This window comes from Hemiscyllium ocellatum, chromosome 36, assembly GCF_020745735.1.
Source record: "Hemiscyllium ocellatum isolate sHemOce1 chromosome 36, sHemOce1.pat.X.cur, whole genome shotgun sequence".
In the NCBI taxonomy this organism is placed as follows: Eukaryota; Metazoa; Chordata; class Chondrichthyes; order Orectolobiformes; family Hemiscylliidae; genus Hemiscyllium; species Hemiscyllium ocellatum.
Genome location: NC_083436.1, coordinates 26,691,432 through 26,713,692, shown reverse-complemented (window position 1 = coordinate 26,713,692; position 22,261 = coordinate 26,691,432). Strand labels below are relative to the sequence as shown.

Here is a 22,261-nt window from a genome sequence, read left to right as displayed (position 1 = left end):
TCTGCGCTGTATTGTTCTATGTTCTATAAATAGGAGCAGGAGTCGGTCATTCAGTCTCTTGAGCCTGTCCTTTTATTTTGTAGGTTCATGGGGCTGATTTGCCCCAGGCTGCAGTCCTCTTTCATGCCAGCTCCTTGTAGCCCTCAACCTGTATTCCCTCCAAATTTTCTTGTGTCTGTGTGGATCCGAGGTTTGTGTACGGCAGAAACTAGTGGAAACAAATGTCAGTACACCTTCACACTGTCTGTATAGCCATGCACCTTAAAGGATCATATGTCAAGGATCTAACTATCACTTTTTATATACTTTCAGTAAGGTAAATTATATTACTTGCCAGTCTTTTCCTGTGTTCTAATGACCTTTGGCCAAAGTTCCCACTAGGCTACGCAGCTGCTGGGAAGCTCTGCACACTCACGTTGGTGTGCCAATGAATGGCATCCACTTCCAGAAGCAGCTACTGTGTACTGAGGAGTCAAAGTTTTGCTCAATGGCAAAAATGTTATTTTTGACTCCACCCACCCTGACCCAGCAATCTGCTTTCCAGGCTCATTAAAAAAGTGTTTATGAGGATACTAGGTTCACAAACAAAGAGAAAAGTTGATTTATTTCTACTTTCTGAAATTCATAAGCTCTTGAGCGTGCTGAAGTCCTGACTACTTTATAGTAAAGTCGCTTAATTTTACAGTTTCAAAGATTCTGACATTATTTTGCTCAGAACCAACTGTAAGTTGCATGAGGGGACACACCATGAAACATATGAGGCTTCCAGATAGCTTTTGTGAAAAGGGAATGCCTCTGGGAGTTGTATGCTACAATGCACCAGACTTGCAGGAGAAAAATTTGCAAAATTCTCATCCCAAAATCTCAGGTCCTTTAACAAGCTTTTCGGGCTTAATGTGTTGTTACTCGGTTACCTACCTCCCTCTTCCCCATCCCCATCCCCATTTAAAACACACTCAGACGAATTTGGAGAGAGAGAATACTTTTGGGATTATGATTTTTTTGTCCCCCGCCCTTACTGAATCTTGACCTCTCAGTCCTTAGAAAATTCAGCCCCATGTGATAGATACAATGCATCTCTTGAACTGTTGATACAGTACTGTTCATAGTTAACTTTATTACTGTTGGTATGTGGTGATAGGGTGCAGTGCTACTTTGACCAGAATTGTGAAGGGAGAGATCATTGCCAAAGATTTGTTATAGTAAAATTCGGAATGAAAAACCTGGCAGTATGAGTGATCCAGCAGCATCTGAAGATAGAACAAAACCTCCAGCACTTCACATCCAACCTGAATTATAGCAAGATCTGAAATCCAGCATGGTCTCTGTCCCAATCTTGCTGGTTCTGATACCATAGAAACCACAGTGAGTTGGAAATTATTGCCTCACCTTTCAGGTTTTTGATACCAATTAGAGGGTCGCCTTTCACAATCTGCATCAGATGTATTTATTGTAGTGGTAACTGATTGCTTCTGGAAAAGTTCCCATCGAAATGGAATAAAAATGAAAATGGTTTTGATGTCGAGACCAAAGCCTCAAGCCTGGCCCCTAAGGAATCATCGTTTTGAATTGCCTATAACATTTCACAAAGCTAAATTGAATTTTGCTGCATATGTGTACATTTCAGATTCTTTTATTGAAATGTTTCTTGTGAAAATGTCGTCTCAAATTTATTCATGCAAGGATTTACAACTTATCGAAAAGACAGGGAGGTGGGCAGAGGGGGCGGGATGGCCCTTGTTAGTTAAGAACAAAATCAAATCTATGGCACTGAATGACATAGGGTCGGATGATGTGGAGTCTGTGTGGGTGGAATTGAGGAACCACAAAGGCAAAAAAACCATAATGGGAGTGATGTACAGACCTCCTAACAGTGGTCAGGACCAGAAGCGCAACATGTACCGGGACATAGAAAAGGCATGTCAGAAAGACAAGGTCACGGACTTCAATATGCAGGTGGACTGGGTAAATAATGTTGAGTTTGGATCCAGAGAAAGGGAATTCTTGGAATGCTTACAGGATGGCTTTTTGGAACAGCTTGTCATGGAGCCCACAAGGGAGCAGGCTATTTTGGACCGAGTGCTGTGTAATGAATCAGACTTTATAAATGATCTTAAATAAGGGAACACTTAGGAAGCAGCGATCATAATATGGTAGAGTTCAGTCTGCAGTCTGAAAGCGAGAAGGCAAAATTGGATGTAATGGTGTTACAGTTAAATAAAGGTAATTATGAGGGCATGAGAGAGGAACTGTCGAAAATCGACTGGAAGCAGAGCCTAGCGGGGAAGACAGTAGAGCAAAAATGGGAGGGGTTTGTGGGTATAATTGAGGACACTGTACAGAGGTTCATCCCCAAGAAAAGAAAGATTATCCAGGGATGGATTAGACAGCCATGGCTGACAAAGGAAGTCAGGAAATGTATTAAAGAAAAAGAGAGATCTTATAAAGTGGCCAAGAGCACTGGGAAATCAGAAGATTGGGAAGGCTACAAAAACAAACAGAGGATAACAAAGAGAGAGATAAGGAAGGAGAGGATCAATTATGAAGGTAGGCTATCCAGTAATATTAGAAATGATAATAAAAGTTTCTTTCAATACATAAGCAACAGCCAAAAGTAGACATTGGGCCACTTCAAACTGATGCTGGAAGGTTAGTGATGGGAGATAAGGAAATAGCTGGAGAACTTAATAAGTACTTTGCGTCAGTCTTCACAGTGAAAGACATGAGTAATATCCCAACAATTAAAGGGAGTCAGGGGGCTGAGTTGAGTATGGTTGCCATTACAAAAGAGAGAGTGCTAGAAAAGCTAAAAGGTCTTAAAATTGACAAATCTCCTGGGGTCCCAGTGGGCTACATTCTAGAGTTCTGAGGGAGGTGGCTGAGGAAATAGCGGAGGCATTGGTTGAGATCTTTCAAAAGTCACTGGAGTCAGGGAAAGTCCCGAATGATTGGAAGATCACTGTTGTAACCCCATTGTTCAAGAAGGATAGAGACAAAAGATGGAAAATTATAGGCTAATTAGCCTAACCTCGGTCGTTGGTAAAATTCTAGAATCCATCATTAAGGATGAGGTTTCGAAATTCTTGGAAGAGCAGGGTCGGATTAGTACAAGTCAACATGGATTTAGTAAGGGGAGGTCGTGCCTGACAAACCTGTTGGAACTTTTTGAAGAGGTGACAAGTAGGTTAGACCAGGGAAGTCCAGTGGATGTGGTCTATCTAGACTTCCAAAAGGCCTTTGATAATGTGCCACACGGGAGGCTGCTGAGTAAGGTGAGGGCCCATGGTGTTCAAGGTGAGCTTCTGGCATGGATTGAGGATTGGTTGCCTGACAGAAGGCAGAGAGTTGGGATAAGAGGTTCTTTTTCGGAATGGCAGCCAGTGACAAGCCGTGTCCCACAGGGTTCAGTGTTGGGGCCGCAGCTGTTCACATTATATATTAATGATCTGGGTGAAGGGACTGGGGGCATTTTAGCGAAGTTTGCTGATGATACAAAGTTAGGTGGACAGGCAGGTAGTACTGAGGAAGTGGGGAGGCTGCAGCAGGATCTAGACAGTTTGGGCGAGTGGTCCAGGAAATGGCTGATGAAGTTCAATGTGAGCAAATGTGAGGTCTTGCACTTTGGAAAAAAGAATACAAGCATGGACTACTTTCTAAACCGTGAGAAACTTCATAAAGTCAAAGTACAAAGGGATCTGGGAGTGCTAGTCGAGGATTCTCTGAAGGTAAACATGCAGGTTGAATCCTTGATTAACAAAGCGAATGCAATGTTGTCATTTGTCTCAAGAGGGTTGGAATATAAAAGCAACGATGTGCTTCTGAGACTTTATAAAGCTCTGGTTAGGCCCCATTTGGAGTACTGTGTCCAGTTTTGGGCCCCACACCTCAGGAGGGACAGACTGGCGCTGGACCGTGTCCAGCGGAGATTCACACGGATGATCTCTGGAATGGTAGGTCTAACATACGAGGAATGGCTGAGGATCCTGGAATTGGACTCATTGGAGTTTAGAAGATTAAGGGGAGATCTAATAGAAACTTACAAGATAATACATGGCTTGGAAAGGGTGGACGCTAAGAAATTGTTTCCGTTAGGCGAGGAGACGACGACCCATGGGCACAGCCTTAGAATTAGAGGGGGTCAATTCAGAACAGAAATGCGGAGACATTTCTCCAGCCAGAGATTGGTGGGCCTGTGGAATTCACTGCCGCGGAGTGCAGTGGAGGCTGGGACACTAAATGTCTTCAAGCCAGAGATTGATAAATTCTTGATGTCACAAGGAATTAAGGGCTACGGGGAGAATGCAGGTGGGTGGAGTGGAAATGCCCATCAGCCATGATTGAATGGCAGAGTGGACTTGATGGGCCTAATGGCCTTACTTCCACTCCTGTGTCTTATGGTCTTATACTTGCCTCGACACCTCACCTGTAGGTATTAATTCCTCAGGACCTTACTGTTGTGATCGGTATTCACAGAGAGCCTGATGGTAAGTGTTTGCAAGAGTTGTAACAGTCAATCCAGTGACAGCAAGGTTAGGAACGAATGAGCAGGAATCCTGGTCAGTACTTCTCTTCACCCAAATGTAGGATGCTGAGATTAGTTATATCAACCTTCCTTTTACTACAGCTCGGAGGATCTAATCAAGTGTAAATTTGAGAACAAACGAGAGCTTCTTGATCAGTTAGTGATGAGCTCTTTGCCAAATTGCCTTCAGTTTGTGGAAGAGTAATCCCAATAAGTGACCCATATGTCCTGTTTTTGTTGCCTTTCATAAGTCCTGAACTAGCCTTTTGACTAGTTACATTCTTGCAGCCATACATTTCTAACACTGAAACAGACATGCTTCAACCCTAAACATCCAGCAGTAATGATTTTCATCCACGTTGAATCATTATAGGCTCATCTGATAAATTACTTGGGAAAATTCTAAACTCGGTGAATCTTCTGATCAAGTGTCAAGGGGTCAAAATAAGAGTAATGTATTTGCTATTATTTCACATACAACAAAAAGCCATGAATGAGGCCAATGCTGAAATTACTATTGGTACTAAGTTCTCATACTTCAAACTAGTCACTTTTTTCTTCATTTTATATTTAGGCAGTTTTCCAAGGAGACTGGCAGCCTGCTATCAGTGTTCAAGGAAACAATGGTCAATATGATGAGCCAGAATCTGCTGTCAAAATAACGGTGAGGTTCCATGGTGTTTGCAATTATTCCTGCATAAATGTTACTGCAACTGCAGGTAAAGAGACAGACACATTGTAAAATGTGAATATGTACAATTAGTTGTCTGAGTTGCTGTTTTCTGCAATTAACTTTATCAAAATGTGTTTTCACTGTCTCTTTCACCATTGAATTGAATGTCATGAAACTATGGTTTGTAAATGGATACAAACTAATCCTGCCATTGATATTTAACATTAATAATTAGAATAAGTTCTCTTTCACCAATTAGCTTCTCTGACACTAAAGTGTAGTGTGTCTGATTCTTAAAGGTTTTAAATGTTTCAGAAGCATTTTAAAATAAAAGTCTTTCCTCTATCTCCTATTTCATTCTTCCATTACCCCCTTTCTCTTTCACCTGCTTGCACATTGGATGAACCTTTTGGATTTATACAGTTTTTCACTTGATTGTTTATTTCCAAAAGTTTAAATTTATTGTAATGTTCATTTAAGTATTGATGTGTATCATTCTGGGCCCAACAATTTATGTTTTCAATAACTTTTGGGCACATTTCTTTAATTGAAGATACCGATGTCAAATGCTGTTTGATGCCCTGCTACAGCGAAACCTGGCTTAATATTCTTGCACTCGGCTTCATATCTACTTCCAGATTTAAAGTTGTTTCATTAAACCCATCTATGACTGCATTCTGATATCCTTCCAGTTTAGACGTAAGGAAATTTGTTCAAACTTAAATTTGCAGTCGGCTCTACCTTTCTGTTAAGAATTGAGTTTCAGTGAGTTACAAGAAATCTTAATGAGCCAAAGCAAGACCTGAAATTTGTTGCTGCCTTCTTTTAAGACTATAAGACATAGGAGTGGAAGTAAGGCCATTCGGCCCATCGAGTCCACTCCGCCATTCAATCATGGCTGACGGGCATTTCAACTCCACTTACCTGCATTCTCCCCGTAGTTCTTAATTCCTCGAGACATCAAGAATCTATCAATCAATCTGTTCTAGATTTTACTTCTGTTGTTGTTGTGTACAGAAAGATATAACAGTCCATTAAATAGAAATTCAGGAAAAGGATCTTTGAGGTCCACTCTGCTTGTTGCATGCAAAAAAAAATGCTCACTTTCATTTTACCCACTTCCAAGTCACAAACCCCCAAATTCCTTAAAATGAACTGAAAGCCCAAGTTCCTACCCCCAAAAAAAATTACACACAATTCCCAACTTGAAGCATTGGTATTTCCCCAGCAATCTTCCTTTCATGCTAAAAGGCAGCTAAAATCCAAGAATGACAAAATATGTCAGTCTAACTTTTGAAGGCAGCAATATCTGGAAACACCAAGCCTGAACAGTAAATTCATAAAATGTACAATGTGAAAGCTACTCAGAATCAATACAAGATACAGAAAATAAATACAAGAATGAAACAACAATAAAATAGCACAACCAGGGAAATTTTAAATAAGCTCTTCAAATACAGATTTTGTTTGAGTGTGTTGCTTCCACTTTTGAAATGTTGCATGGATGTGGCATATAGTATCATTGAATGTTACTCACATGAGGATTCAGGTGAAGCATTTAGCATGTCAAATCTTTCCATATTATCCACTTTGACTGTGCTGCAATCTGTTTTTAAATTTTGTCATCTGAGCTGGAATTTATGGTTGGATAAACATATGTATAGAGTATCTGTCAACAAATCCCATCAACTGTGGACTCTTAATACCATAATAATTCGTAAAATGGCTGACTGAGTAAGTTACGAAATTTTCTTGCCTTCTGTTTTGCCAAGAAGACTTCTCAACATATTGTACACTGTGTGCAAGCAGTGATTTGTAAAGGTTGATCAAAATTTTGTGCTTTGATGAAAATGAAAAACAATGACTCTTTCAAACATTTTACTGATTTATTCACTTTGTCATGGCAGGTTCCCTCTTCAGACTTCAACCAGGAAGGAGAGAGTGACTGCAAGGAGGAACCAGACTGGTGGCGAGAAACACTGTACCCACAGTCATTTCCTAGGATCGAGTGTGCAGGCAAGTTGATTTTAAAAAAATCTAGGCATAAGGCAATATTTTAAAATGGAGTATAAAAAAAACATTTTTAGGAATAAAAATAAAACATGTTTTTTTACCTGATCCATCATCATCTTACTGAAGTGCCAGCAGTTGAACTGTTTCTGGACTTCAGTAAACTTAAGAACTAGGAGCACAGCAGGCAGTTCAGCACCTTCAGCTGCACTGCCATTCAGTACAATTTCATGTGTGCTCCCCTTAACCCTTCAACTCCTTACTGATTAAAAAGTCTGCATCTCCTCCTTAACTTTACTCATCCACTACACTTTGGGGTAGTGAATTTCAGATTCACAACCCTCTATGTTTCGGTTTTAAATCTTCTACTCCTTATCCTAAAATTATGACCTCTGATTGTAGATTGCTCCACAAGAGGAAACATCTCTCTTCACTCACTTTGTGAATCCCCTTGAGCTTCTCAATCTCAATTTCAAATAGATCTCCTTTCATCCTTCTCAACTCCAGAGAATGTTAGCCTAAACTGCTCAATCTCTCTACATAAACCAAACCCCTCCCCTCTGAAATCAATCTAGTAGATTTTCTCTGCACTGCCTCCAATGTAACTACACCTCTCTTCAAGAGAACCAAAACTGTATGCATTCCTCCAGATACAGTCTCATTATGCCTTGCATAGTTGCAGCAACACGTCCATACTTTTATACACTTTCTTTAAGAATAAATGCCAAAATTCCATTTTCCTTCCTGATTACCTACTCTACCTGCATACCTAGTTTTAACTGATTTGTGCACAAGGTTAACCAGATCCGTCTGTACAGAAGTACTTCAAAGTTTCTTTGGCTTTAGATAATAAGTTTGTGACGATGGCGCTCCTTTAACAAGACTATGCTGTTCTTTGAGTTTTTTTTGCAGAGAGATTGCAAGGTCCGTGGTTCTGAAATGCCTATGTTTATCTACTTGAGTATGCTTTCAAGTCTTTATTTTAAAACACTTGTACAATGAAAGGGGTGTGGACAGTTCTCCTAGGTCAGGGTTTGGTTTGATTTGGTTTTAGCAAGCAGTCAGTTTTGAGGCTACTGGTCAAAGAAGCAGCTCCATGCTGATCTTCTCTCTGACATCTCTCCTGTAAGAACCTGTGTTTGATTTTGCCTTTTTTTGCCAAGTGGGTGGTAATGGAGATGGTGCAAAAATTTGGATCAGCATCATTACGTTGCGATTGAGTTGATTGGGTTTTGAAATAGTTATGTTATTCTAAATTTGGTTTTCTTTTGTTTGTATATAAATAAATGCTGTTTTGTTTAAAACTGATTGGGCCAGCTGCATCACTCCTGGAATATCCACACTTACACCTGCTGAAAACACTAGAAAAGTTAGGCCCTGGGCTAGCTTCTTTACATGTTTTGAGGAGATCTGGCCTGGCCCCTGGCAGACTGGGGGCTCTTTGCCGGATTTGTTCTATAGTTCTGATTTGGGATTAAGGTTGCTGGACTCAAAGGCAGTAGCTGTTAGTGTTATTTGTTCTGGATGTTGAATTCAATTGGTTTAAACAGTGCTTAGTGTAATAATGGCTCTTTCAGTCACTAAGAGCTTTCTGTAGGTGGAAGAAATGACTTTGGGGGCTTTACAAAAGGTGAACAAGGAAAAGCTGCTGGAATTGGCAGTCAAGCTGGAGTTGGAGCTGCCTCCTTCCCTGAGGAAAAGAGAGATGGCTAAAATTCAATTGAAAATGAAGCAGTTTGAGTTAGAGCGAAAAGAAAAGGAAAGGGCAAATGAAATGAAACCATTTGAATTACAATTAAAAGCAGAGCAAAGAGAAAAAGAACAAATTGCTTGAGCATAACAAAAAGAGAGGAGAGAGAGGAAAGGAAGAAAGAGAGAGTTTGAACTTGAGGAATTGACATTTGGAGAGGAAACTCAGCTTAAAAATATGAAGGCTGAAGTTCAGTTTAGTGAGGAAGAGTGTGAGGATGAGCAAACCCATGGTAGCCCAAGGCCTGATGACTATCTGTTTAAATATATTTAAGCATTGCCTAAATTTGATGAGAAGCATGTAGAAGCCTTTTTCATCTCATTTGAGAAGGTAGGTAAACAAATTAAGTGACCTGTGATCATGTGGGTTTTGTTGATCCAAACCAAACTTGTAGGTAGAGCTTGTGAAGTATTGGCATCACAATCAGAGATTGTATCTGGGGTGTATCAGGAGGTGAAGAGAGCCATTTTAAGTACGTATGAGCTTGTTCCGGAAGCCTACAGACATCATTTCAGGAATCTAAGGAGGGATCCTGGTCAAACCCCCTACATTGAGTTTGAAAGGATCAAACAAAGTAATTTTGATTGGATAAGAGCATTAAAAATAGAGCAAACCTATGATGCTCTTAGAGGCAGTTATTTTGGAGGAGTTCAAAAATTCACTTCCTCAGGTAGTGAGAACATACGTGGAAGAGCAGAGAGTTAAAATGACAAGATTAGCAGCTGAAGTGGCTGGTGGGTATGAGTTGGTTCATAAATCAAAGTTTGGCTTCCAACGTAAATTTCAATCCGTGCGGGATAGAAAGTAGGGAAAAGAGAAATCCGCACGTAGATCTTAGTGCAGATCACAAGGACAACTTACCACAGGGTAAAAAGGAAACCCATGAAGGGGAAAAAGAAGTTAAAAAGCTCCATGTTTTCACTGCAGTAAAGAAATCAGTGTTGGTGGGTTAGGAAAAGCACTGGGACCAGATGTAGGAGAACAGGATAAGCTCATGAATTTTGTTGGAGTCGTAACAGAAAGCACGGTGGAGGCTAGAAAGCTGCACCTGAATGTATAGCCCGGTCGGAAGTTGGTTAAGGAAGGAGTGCCAGATCTTCTTAAACCATATACTCACGGAAGATGAAGTTTACTTGTATAGGCCAGAAGCAGCAGGTGAAGTGGTTATAATATTAAGAGATACAGATGTACTTCTGAAGGATTGTTGCCAGATAAAGTGCTGGTAATAGGAATTCACAGTAAGACAAGAAGTGCTCAATTATATAGAGTGAAGCTAGAGTGTTCAATGAAGAGTGGAGAAGTCATGTAGGAGTACTGGACAACTCTCATCTCCAGGAATCCAATTTGTCCTTGCTAATGATATAACTGGTTCACGGTAGGAGTGCTGCCTAATATAGTTGAAAAACCAGTGGAAACTCAGGCAACTAAGCTATTTAAAGATGCATATCCCGGGATTTTCCTGATCGTGTGGTAACGAAGTCACAAAGTCAACAGGAGAGATCAAAGAGTATAGATAAGAAGGTGGAATGATCAGAGATCATTTGATCGAATGGTTAAGACAAAACAGGAGCAGATAAGTGACAAAGCAGACATCTTTAATTTAGTGAAATTAACTGAGTTACAGCAAAAAGATGAGAAACTAAGCCAATTTTTTCGAAAAACATACACGGAAGAAGAAGCAGCTAGATGTATCCTGGTCTGCTTCTATCTTAAAAATGATGTCTTAATGAAGAAATGGAGACTCATCGTATGTTCAGGCAGATGGGAAAATTGGCAGAAGTTCATCAAGTCGTATTGCCAATGGGTTATAAAAAGGAGGTGTTGCAGCTGGCGCATTAACTACCAGTAGGTGGTCATTGAGGGATAAGAAAAACCCAACCTAAAATACAAATACATTTTTACTGGCCAGGACTGCGCAAGGATGTAGTTGAATTTTGCCAGACGTGTCATGTATGTGAAGTAATTGGAAAACCGTAGGCAGTGATAAAACCGGCACCTTTAATCCCTATTCCTGTGACAATGGGTATAGGGTATAAGCAGGTAGGGGGAAGAGTTAAGTTCTGAGTTTTGTGAAACAAGGGGTTCAGCTGAGCATGACTCAGATCAGATAAGAACTTGCAGTTGACAATGGGGTGCTGGCGGCAAGGGTAATGGGTTAACAAGATGGAAAAGCATTCATTATGTAGAGCCATTTAACAACATTGATAGAATTCAGTATGTAAGGTCAGTTAACAAGGTGAGAAGTATTCATTATGTGAAGCCAGCTATCAAGGATTGTGTCATAGTAGATGGCTTAATGATTAGATTACTTACAGTGTGGAAACAGGCCCTTCAGCCCAACAAGTCCACACCGACCCTCCGAAGAGTAACCCACCCAGACCCATTCCCCTGCATAAACCCCTTCACCTAACACTATAGGCAATTTAGCATGGCCACTTCAGCCAACCTGCACATTGTTGGACTGTGGGAGGAAACCGGAGCACCCGGAGGAAACCCACGCAGACACGGAGTATATGCAAACTCCGCACAGACAGTTGCCGGAGGCAGGAATTGAACCCAGGTCTCTGGCGCTGTGAGGCAGCAGTGCTTGCCACTGTGCTGTCCTTTACTATATTATCTTTACCAATGACACTCACTGATTGTAATGGTCACTCAATCAATATGTATGTTATCTTACCTGGATGCTTCTCCCTGTAAATGACTATATACAGAGGTGGGTAGCTCTTCGGAGGGTCGGTGTGGACTTGTTGAGCTGACAGGCGTGCTTCCACACTGTAAGGAATCTAATCTAATCTAATAATTCATTAAGAAACTGCTATTTCAGAGAAGACCGAGAACTCATGTCTTGTGCACATGGGTGATCGTTCACTCTCCCTCCAGAGCCTGGAATAAAGATGAAGGAGGTAAAGCCATACTGTGTCTCTGAGCGTTTTGCTTCAACTGAGAGGGGAATGGGACGACAATATTGGAGTAGTCAGCAGACCTTGCATTTGAGAGACCTTTCACAAGAGTCTTAATTGATTGTGTAGGACCCTTAGCTAAAACAAAACATGGGAAACTGTATTTGTTAACAATAATGGTTGTTTCCATTAGATTTCCAGAGGCTGTTCCGTTATGCAGTATCACAGCTAAAATGATTGTAGAGGAATTACTCAAATATGATCTACCCACAGAGATATAATCAGATCAAGGGTCAAATTTCACATCAAAATTGTTCAAGGAAGTTATGGACAGCTTAGGAATAAAACAATTCAAATCTGCTGGATCCAGAATCACAGGGAGCGCAAACAAGATGGCAGCAGACATTAAATGGTATGAGCCCTTCTTCAGGAAACTGCTTTCCTGAAGAAGGGCTTATGTCCGAAATGTCGATTCTCCTGCTCCTTGGATGCTGCTTGACCTGCTTCGTCTTTCCAGCAACGCATTTTCAGCTCTGATCTCACTTTCTCCTAGCAGACATTAAGTACCATGTTGACGACTTATAGTCAAGACTTGAGGCTGAGAGGGGGAAGATATAAAAGAGACCTAAGGGACAGTTTTTTCATGCAGAGAGTGGTACGTGTATAGAATGAGCTGCCAGTGGAAGTGGTGGAGACTGGAACAATTGCAACATTTAAAAGGCATTTGGATGGGTATATGAATAGGAAGGGTTTGGAGGGATCTGGGCCAGTTGCTGGCAGGTGGGACTAGATTGTGTTGGGATATCTGGTTGGCATGGACGCATTGGACCAAAGGGTCTGTTTCCGAGCTGTACATCCCTATGACTGATTATCCAGGTGATTGGGATAAAGGAATTCCGTTTGTACTACTTGCTGTCAGAGTTGCACCAAATGAATTGACCAAATTCAGTCCATTTGAATTAGTTTTGGGTGTGAAATGAGAGGACCGCAGAAATTGATTAAGGAGAAATTGGTAAGTCATAATTCAGAGACTACGTATTTGGACCGCATGTCTGAAAGAACGGAGTCAGTTTCAGCATTTGTAATGCCAAGTAGACCGTACCAATTAAATAGAATGGAGGAGTTGGCTAGACAGCATTTACAAGTACCACAGCACGTGACGAAATGGGAAGCAGGCAAGAATTCTTAAAAATCGCAATAAAGTATTAGTATTACTTCGAGTGGTAGGTGAACCTTTAAAAGCAAGGTTTAGTGGGTCCTATCAAATTGAAAGGGGCTTGAGTGAGGTGAACTACTTGATAAGGACTCCAGACACAAAGAAATCTAAGAGTATGTCACTTGAATATGCTCAAAAGATATTTTTTCAGGGAAGGAAAGTCAAAGGAGACTGTGTTATTGGTACAACACAGAGGGAAGATCTCAGTTCACAGGACTGTGAATTGGACATTCCTCGAATTAAATTGGACAGTATCAAAGTTGCCAAAATTTGGGACAAATTATTGAGTCACCTTCCAGAGGAAAATCTAAATGACCTGAAAAGAATTATTACCATCGCATAGGGATGGTACTATGCTGGGAAATACTAACCTAACTATGCATGATGTAGATTTGGAAATGATGTTCCGATTAAGCAACATCCTTATCGGCATAACCTGCTAAAGTTGGCCCAGGTTCAAAAGGAGATTGAACACATGCATATTTGCAGTGAGTTACAGTGACCGGATCTCATTACTCATGGTAAAACCAGATTGTACCCAATGGCTATGTGTGGACTCTCGCAAAGTCAATGCAGTCACAAAGATGAATGCATATCCAATTCCATGTTTGGAAGGTTGTGTTGAAAATGTGGGACAAGTAGCTTATATTTCTAAGTTAGACTTGCTCAGAAGATACTAGCAGATACTGTTGTCTGAAAGAATGGAGACAGTTTCAGCATTTGTCATGCCAAATGGACTGTATCAATTTAAAATTATACCATTTGTTATGAAAAACACACTAGCCACATCTCAGAGACTAACCAATAAGGTCATGTCCAGATTACCCAATTGTGTAATATTGATGACTTGGTGATTTTTAATCACACATGGAAGGAACATTTGCAACATTTTTCAGAATTGTTCAATTGACTTCGGGAGACAGGCTTTGTGATAAACCTGGCTAAAAGTGAATATGCCAAAGCCCAAGTCACCTTCCTAAGCCGTGTCATTGGACATGGACAAACGGCCCCCTAGAATACAAAATCAAAGATAACTGGGGAGTTTCCCATATAATCAACAAAAGAGCAGTACCACAATCCCTGTATTTTATCAGAAATTCATGCCAAATTTTAGAGTCCAGATATACTGTGGGATCCCCACACAGACACGGGGAGATTGTACAAACTCCGTACAGTCAGCCAAGGCTCGAATTGAATCTGGGTCCTTGATGCTGAGGCAGCAATACTATGCACTGTGTGCTGTACTCTTTCTAATCTTTAAAAATATTTTGGATTGGTCTTTTGTTTTTTAATGTGTAAAATATTCTATTTACCTTTAATCTGAAAGCAACTTACAGTAGATTTTCAGATTAGTAGTTACTTATGAGCTAGTGAACCCAATGGCTTTCCTGTGATATCACATTGTGTTTTCACTCTGTTTACAATGAACTCCTTCCCCACATCTCCTTTCCTGGCTCACTATTGGCTGTACTCTATGCTGGTTGCACAAGGGACCCTTATTAAATACTCTCAACTGTTTCAGGACTGTACTGCATGGCAAGTAAATTATGAGGGGAATGGAGAGGATAAATAGATAGTCTTTTCCATGGGGTTGGGGAGTGCAGAACTAGAGGGAATAGGTTTAGGGTGAGAGGGGGAAAGATATAAAAGAGACCTAAGGGGCAACGTTTCCACACAGAGGATGGTACGTGTATGGAATGAGCTGCCAGAGGAAGTGGTGGAGGCTGATACAATTGCAACATTGAAAAGGCATTTGGATGGGTATATGAATAGGAAGGGATTGAAGGGATATGGGCCAGGTGCTGACAGGTGAGACTAGATTGGGTTGGGATGTCTAGTCGGCATGGATGGGTTGGACCGAAGGGTCTGTTTCCATGCTGTACCTCTCTATGAATCTATGACTCTGTCAGAGTTCTGAGATCACTGTCTGACTGCTGAGATATAACCTGTATTGCAGTAATATTGTATTTGACATGAACTTGAACAAGGTTGTGTATTGGGGTGTCATGTTGTGGCTGTTCAGGACATTGGTGAGGCAACTTTTCGAGTACTCCATACAATTCAGGCTGCCCTTCTATAGGAAAGATGTTAAACTTGAAAGGGTGCAGAAAAGATTTGCAAGGATGGTGCTAGCACTGGAGGGTTTGAGTTATGGGGAGAGGCTAAATTGGCTGATGTTTTTTTCCCTAGATCTCCAGCAGCTGACGGGTGGCCTTATAAAAGTTTATAAAAACATGAGGGGCGAAGATAATGTGAATAGCCAAGGACTTTTCTCCTTGATTGGGGGGAGTCCAAAGCATAGGTTTAAGGTGAGAGGGGAAAATTTTAAAAAGGACCTGAGAGGGTACTACTTCATGCAGGGGGTGGTGCATGTATGGAACAAGCTGCCAAATAAAGTGGTGGGGGTGTATAATTACAACATCCAAAAGGCATCTGGATGCTTGCAAATGTGATTATGTCAGATTGGAATGTCTGTTTGGTGCAGACATGTTGGACCAAAGGGTCTGTTTCCGTGAGGTATTACTCTGTATGATCATGTGATGGGAAGTCCAGAAGATGACTTTATTGGTTGACATCTTTTCCCCTCCAAAGATTTGCCAGCGAGAACCACAGAGGAAGGATACAAGTCCTCAATCACATGTGGTTTTATATGGGCTTGCGAGCTTATCAGCCCAGGGTGAAGAATGATAATTAAATCAGACATTTCCTGGCTCCTTTAAAATATTCAAATTATCAACCAGCCACCTGGAAGTGGGTTTTGAATCTAAATTAGTGGTGCTGGAAAAGTACAGCAGGTCAGGCAGCATCCGAGGAGCAGGAATGTTTAACCCAAACCCAGGAGATGATCTGAAAATCTTCTAGTTAAGAGTCATGCTGGACTTGAAACATGAACTTTGTTGCTGTCTCCATAGATGCTGTCAGGCCTGTTGAGGTTTTCCAGCATTACGTTCTACATGTGGGTGGATTGAGTTCAGATTTCCAATTTTTCAAAAAAATTCTTTTCTAATGCAATCCACTTGTTCTTTGGGATTCAAATTAACCCCACGTCTTTGTGAATTTAATAAATAGGTGAATTCACTAATTACTTTTTATGAAAGGACATTAAGGTATGATTCTTAATTTATGTATTCCCAGTACTGCAATAATTAAATGCTAGTCAGAACTAAGAAATGAGTGCTTAGAGAAACTCGTGGATTTTTGCATTTAACTCTGCATTTAAACCATAACACCAGAGCAAAGTATGGTTTTCTAAAAGGCAATTTTAAATATAATGTTAAGATCTGAATAATTACTGCATGAATTGCCCTTAAGTGGAGGTACAAACTTTGGAATCCTTCAAGAAGCGGATTGGGTATTGTGTTAGGAAGATACAGGGTGCTATGGAACAAAAAACTGGATGAGCAAAATTACTTTGCTAATGTGCATTTGCTTTTGTAATCTGAGCTTCGAGGCACCTGTTAGATGACTCAACTGTCATTCATCTATATGGAATGGCATTTTAAGGCTTCGACAGGTGAGTAAGAGTTGTTTTACTTAATATTTAGCAGTGAAGACATACTTCAGTCGCTAACAATAGATGGGAGGAATTGTGGTTGCATGACTTAATTGGAGCATTGCCTGTTGAGCCAGAAGCAAAATTCTGTTCTACAAATTACAAAATCACTGAAGAAGCACTTCAACTTATGGAATTACACATTTAAAATAAACCTTATGTTTATTCCTTTCTGCATGATTTCTGTTTATCACAGGTCCAAATGAAAATGTTTTTCTTGGTTTTACTGTAAATTTCAGAAAGTATTTTTTAAAGAAAACTAACAAGTTACTTCTACTTAATAATTTTATGTTCTTCTTGTGTTTTAGAATGCTACACTGATGCCAAGGAAAAGGATGGAACTGAGTGTCCAATTTTAAGAGGACATGCACATAATGGAGATTGTCTTCTCCAGTTAGACCTGGTAAGTTAAAGATCTATTTCCAAAGATAATTGTTTCAACTTTGTGTTGAAACATAAATGCCTTAACATGAAATAACAGTTACAGTGTTGACTTTAAGCTGTTTTTCTTGAGAACTGAATGTTCAGTATCCGGTACAGTTAATTTTGGAGAGAAGTAAAAGACCTATTGCATCACTATAGTTTTGCACAGATAATGTCTTAATACAATTCATAGTTATGATTGTGCAATACTTAAATTACCTCCATTTTTAAATCTAGAAATATTTTTGCTAAAAGCATACCACTTTTCCTGCATTACTTTAAGCCTTATCAGAGATCCTCTCATTTTTTTTCTCTTGTTAATGTCCTGTTAAACTGTTATTCCATGACAACTGTAATGCTTTCCATACTTCCACTATATATACCAAGCTACATGTAAAACTTCTGTGCACAACATTCACTAGCACTGGTCATATCCTCACAAGTATTAGCACATGCCTCACACAATACAATTAGGTATGCATGCTTTATTATTGCTAGCTGAATAAAGAAAAACAGGATAATTAAAATAGTGTGCACCATAAATCAAAATTTGAACTTTAATCATTCTGTTCAAATATAGGGAAGAAAGATAACTTTGTTCAATCAAATTTTTTTTTAAAGAAAAAGTTAAGTAATCCCCCTCATTTAATAAAGAAAACAAACTGAAGATAGTGTAGTGGGTTAGTGCATTGAGTTTTTGAAGCTCTGGACTAGGTTAAATCTGGCTTTGGCTGATGGAATGAATGATTCCCAACTAACTTCAAATAGGATTATTATAAACTTGTTTCGTCTAAACCTCATTCCCAATGGCTGTAAAACTTCCTGAATTTGGCAAAATCACCGGAAGGGGCAAAAGAGAGACCAGGTAGAAAATAAACCTAAAAATTTTTAACTGGAGCAAAAGTGGTACAATGGAGGGGGTGATATTTTTCTATGGTTGAGGTACACTGCTTCTGTAGAGAAGGGAGATCATTATGCTGTCTCAGAAACACATTAAAGGAAGGCTTTAATATAGCCAAGATTTGCCAAAAGAGGAAATACATGAAATTGTGTCCCTTGGTATTTTAACCTATTGTCAATATTTCATAGTATAGTAAGCATTAACTAGAATTCTGACTAAAGCTTTTTAAAACATGTCATTTTAAAAAAAATTGTGTAGGAATTCATCAGTCAAGGAAGCAAAGCATACTACGTATCTACATAAAACTGAGCTAGAAGATTATATTTGCATTTTGGTCAGGTAAAGGTAAAGTCATAGTCAGAGGACAACAGGGCTGCTCTCATTAGAGAGAGAGAGATACTATTGGTGAATTTAACCTGAGGGTTACCACGCCTCAGGTTAGATTGAGAAGGAGGGGCATTCACAATAACCTCAGTTCTTTGGAGAATTCAGCCCAGACTGTTGGTGTCACTCTGCATTGCAAAGCAGCTGTCCAACCAGCAGGGTTAACTCGCCCCTTTTTTGGCCAGAAACCCTTATTTGGTGTAAACTCCATTTATTTTATTTCAGATAATAAATATTGATCAATATTGTGCAGTTGCAATGACAGTGAAATTCAGTATTCACTGTCATTACAACTGTTAAATCAGTAGCAACTTCTAGTATCAGTTAAATATAGAACCCTTTAGTTACTCTCAACACATTCCTTATTTTCAATGGAATATGCTGATGAAAACTTCACAGATGGAAATCTTCAGAGATCAATGGATCACCATGAGTTTCCATTTTTAATCTTTCTAAGGAGAGGAAACGCCCTTTTGAATGAGTGTAACTGGACTTGTAATGGTTAACAATTTTTGTGCCACTTTTCAAAAAAAAAGTCATTTTTTATGCTTTTTTTAATGTTTTTTAAACTTGAATATTTCAGTTTCTGCCTTAAACCAATATAATGATTTTTTTTTCTTGGGTTATGAAATGATTAAAATTTGGAATTAATTATAACAGTACTTTTTCTGTTTTGGTTTGCTGTCTCAGAGAATCCTTCAACTTGTTTGACTGCTGCAATAAAACAAAGCGCTGGAGAAACTCAGCAATTCTGGAAGCAAGTCACACTGGAGTCAAAATAGTAACTGCTTTTTCTCTCCACAGATGCTGCCAGACCTGCTGAGTTTTTCCAGCATCCTCATAATATTGGCTTTAAATTGTTGCTGTGCTTGCTTGATAACTCTGCAGTTGCTGGAAGCCAGGATCTCCCTTGGTGCCAGAATTGAATTAGCTTCAGGGAAAGGTGAAATTCATGCTTCAGAAATTGCTTCATCTTTGTGGGTATTTTTCTTCAATGTCAGCCATTGACTACAGAATCTGGGTCATTAAAATAAGTTGTTTCATGTGCAACCAGGCAAAGGCATTTAATATTGAAATAAGGGAACTTGCTATTTTAATTTGAAGAAGTGATTGAGTGCAGAATAAAAATTATTTTTTCACATTAATGACATTTCTAAAAGTTACATTTTTCTATCTCAGCAGACTACAGCAGCCTGTGACGTGAACTGCAGAGTAGAGCATGAAGCTAGAGGGAGGTCAGCTGTCATCCGCAGGAAACTGTTCTCCAGTGACTGTTCAAGCTCAGATGAAACCGCTTCAGAAGGCGGAAGTGACTGGGATGACCCCCCAGATGAAGAGCTTTTTTCTCGCACACATCTTTAATTCTACTTAGTTGTTTCCAGCTCGAACGGAACTACCCTTTTGATAAGTTCACAACTCTCTTGTTGAGAACTTATTGCTCTTCAAAAAAAAACTTCAGTTTTCTTTTCATTTAACTGCTTTAGATAGGTATTTATCTTTCTCTTCTTGTAGGTTTCACTGTTAGGCATTGAATGCAATACCATGACAGAAAACTAACTAAGATAGTTTAATGAAACCTTGGCTTTTTCAACTAGTATAGGTTGTGTTTGTCAAAGAATGATTGTGCATGTGCCTATCTAACTAGCATCAATGCTTATTTTGCTGATTAATTACTACCGCTTTCATTACTACTGTAGGACTACCATTGTCACTAGGACAACTATGTCTACTACAACTTCTGCTATTCAGAGGCTCTTAGCATATGGCACAGAATAATGCTTTGTTGTAAAAGAATTGGGAGATAAATACTTCAAGCTAAACTTTTCGCATAACTAGATCAGTGCCTTTCTGAATGCAGGAGAACAGCATGGATGAATAGATTTAAATCATCTAATTGAAACCTGTTAGCTCACTTCAAAGTAGGAATGACAAGATTGTGCTTTAGAGCCAGAATAAGTATAAATACTTTTTTTCCTGAATGATTCTAAATGCGTTTTCATAAAATTAACAAGTTTATTGAGTATGGCTTGTGAACTGCTAACTGTGAAAGTTCAGGATTCTACAAAGTTATGGGAAAGGTTTCAGTGGGAAGGTTTGGGTTGATCAAATGGAATGAGACTAATTTTACTTGGAGCTAAGACAACAGTATTAAACAGGTGGGTGGTAAAGCCATGCACTCTAGTTGTGAGAAGTCCTGAGCCAATGCAGTTAGTCCATGTTGTGGCTGTGATTTTGTAGATCTTAGCAGAATTCGTTTGTGTTTTGGAGGGGTGTGAGAAACCATTCTGGCATTTTACTTGTGCTGACTGCAAGAACCAAGTGTAGACTTAAAACTGAAGATTCTCATTTACATGTGTGACTGCAGTAGTGATTGTTGCTTCATGTGGCTTGCTTTGAGGGTTTTTTTCCTTATTTTGTAACACTGGTGTCATAAACATCACTTTGACATCATAATGTAATTGTTGAATATCTGTCACAACCTTGTGCTTTGAATCTGCAAAATGAAAAGCCAAGGGAAACAATATTCTGGTCACCAGGTACAACGAGTCATGAGTGTTTTCAACTTCATGACTGGCAACCTGGATCCCATGACGATAATCGCTGGTTACGACGGAGATCAAAAATTCAAGTTGTTTTCTTGAACTTGAATTTATATTAGGAACAGAGTAACCACAGAACTTATCATGGTGATAATTAATATTATAATAAGAAAGTAGAAGGATTGAGTTGAATTAGCTTTCGGATAAATTCAGCATCCAGAACTGTTCTAAGCTGCAACATTATTTTTTTGTTGGCATGTGTAAGCCAAATGTAACATATGGAATAATAGTTTGCACATAAGTTTGTCAGAGATGATTATTATGCTCTGTGCAGTGAAACAGCAGTTTTAGGCATTAAAATTTTAAATTTTACAGAACATTTATCAGGGCCCTTTTATGTAGACTAATTTTCAATTGGAGATTATTTTATTTGAAACAAAGCTTATGTAAACTAGCAAAAACAAATGATACAGCTTTAAGAAATTCATAACCATTATTTTAAGTAGGGTTACAGAATTTTTTTAAATGGCTATGGATGTTAATGAGAAGAGAGGACTGAAAGCCTCCTCTAGATCATTTTGCTTAAGTTATGATTTCTTTTTAGAGCTGCTTATACAGACAAGACTTCATGTCGGGTGATGCATGAGCCTGGCAAAAAGAGTAACATAATGTCTATCATCTTGGGAAAGAAGAAAAGGCTTAAGAGGTGGGTTAGGGAATATAATGAAATGTTTACACACGTCACCTGTACTAGTTTCCATATTTACATGATTCAAAAAACAAAAAAGCAGCACTCAATTGGGATAGTTTGAGAAATGTGATTTCAAGTTTCTTATGGTCAGGTTTTCAACTGAGTGGTTTATTGAGAAATTGCAGGGAGAGAGTTTTATTTGTCATCTATTGCAAGCAGGTTGAAAAGAGAACATAGAACTCACTGTAGAATAGTGTATACCATAGCACTGAAACCTGAGTTCCCCATTTCTCAGTTGTTAGCCTTTTTCTAATTTTTGCTTAAAGTGGTTGTATTGTTCTCTGATTTCATGTATACCAGAGTAACTGATTTTGTTTCATTGTGGAATTACTTTACACCTAAATAAAGACTCCAGTAAAATCCAATGAGCATTTTTTGGTTTATCTCCTTTCTGCAATATTCATTTAAATAGTGATTTATAAAACGTGGTTCAGTCGAGCATTTGTTAACTATTCACTGAGACAGTCTTCAGCTGTGATTTACTCAAGAGTTGTGAGGCAAATCATCCTGTTTAAAATCTTGTGCTTTCAATGCAATAATGGCAGATTGATTCCAAAGAACTGCAACTGCTGGTTTTTGAGAGTTAGAGTTAACCACAAATTTTCCCAGTCCACATGTATTTCTAAGAGCATTTTAAT

The 22,261-nt window shown here is 39.2% G+C and overlaps 1 protein-coding gene across 6 annotated transcripts in view; it reads left to right on the top strand.

Moving 5' to 3' along the window:
• The window catches only part of kiaa0232 (KIAA0232 ortholog), a 137,240-nt gene extending 115,252 nt beyond the window's left edge, over window positions 1–21,988 (top strand). For 5 of the 6 annotated variants that reach the window (XM_060851792.1, XM_060851793.1, XM_060851790.1 and 2 more), the window contains 4 exons: window positions 5,097–5,186; window positions 7,103–7,211; window positions 16,933–17,027; window positions 19,512–21,988. In XM_060851792.1, coding sequence (XP_060707775.1) covers window positions 5,097–5,186; window positions 7,103–7,211; window positions 16,933–17,027; window positions 19,512–19,694 — 477 coding nt within the window. In that variant the 3' untranslated portion in view covers window positions 19,695–21,988. The remainder of the gene's footprint in view (window positions 1–5,096; window positions 5,187–7,102; window positions 7,212–16,932; window positions 17,028–19,511) is intronic. The other variant, XM_060851795.1, reaches the window with a different exon arrangement.
• The last annotated feature ends 273 nt before the right edge of the window (window positions 21,989–22,261 follow it).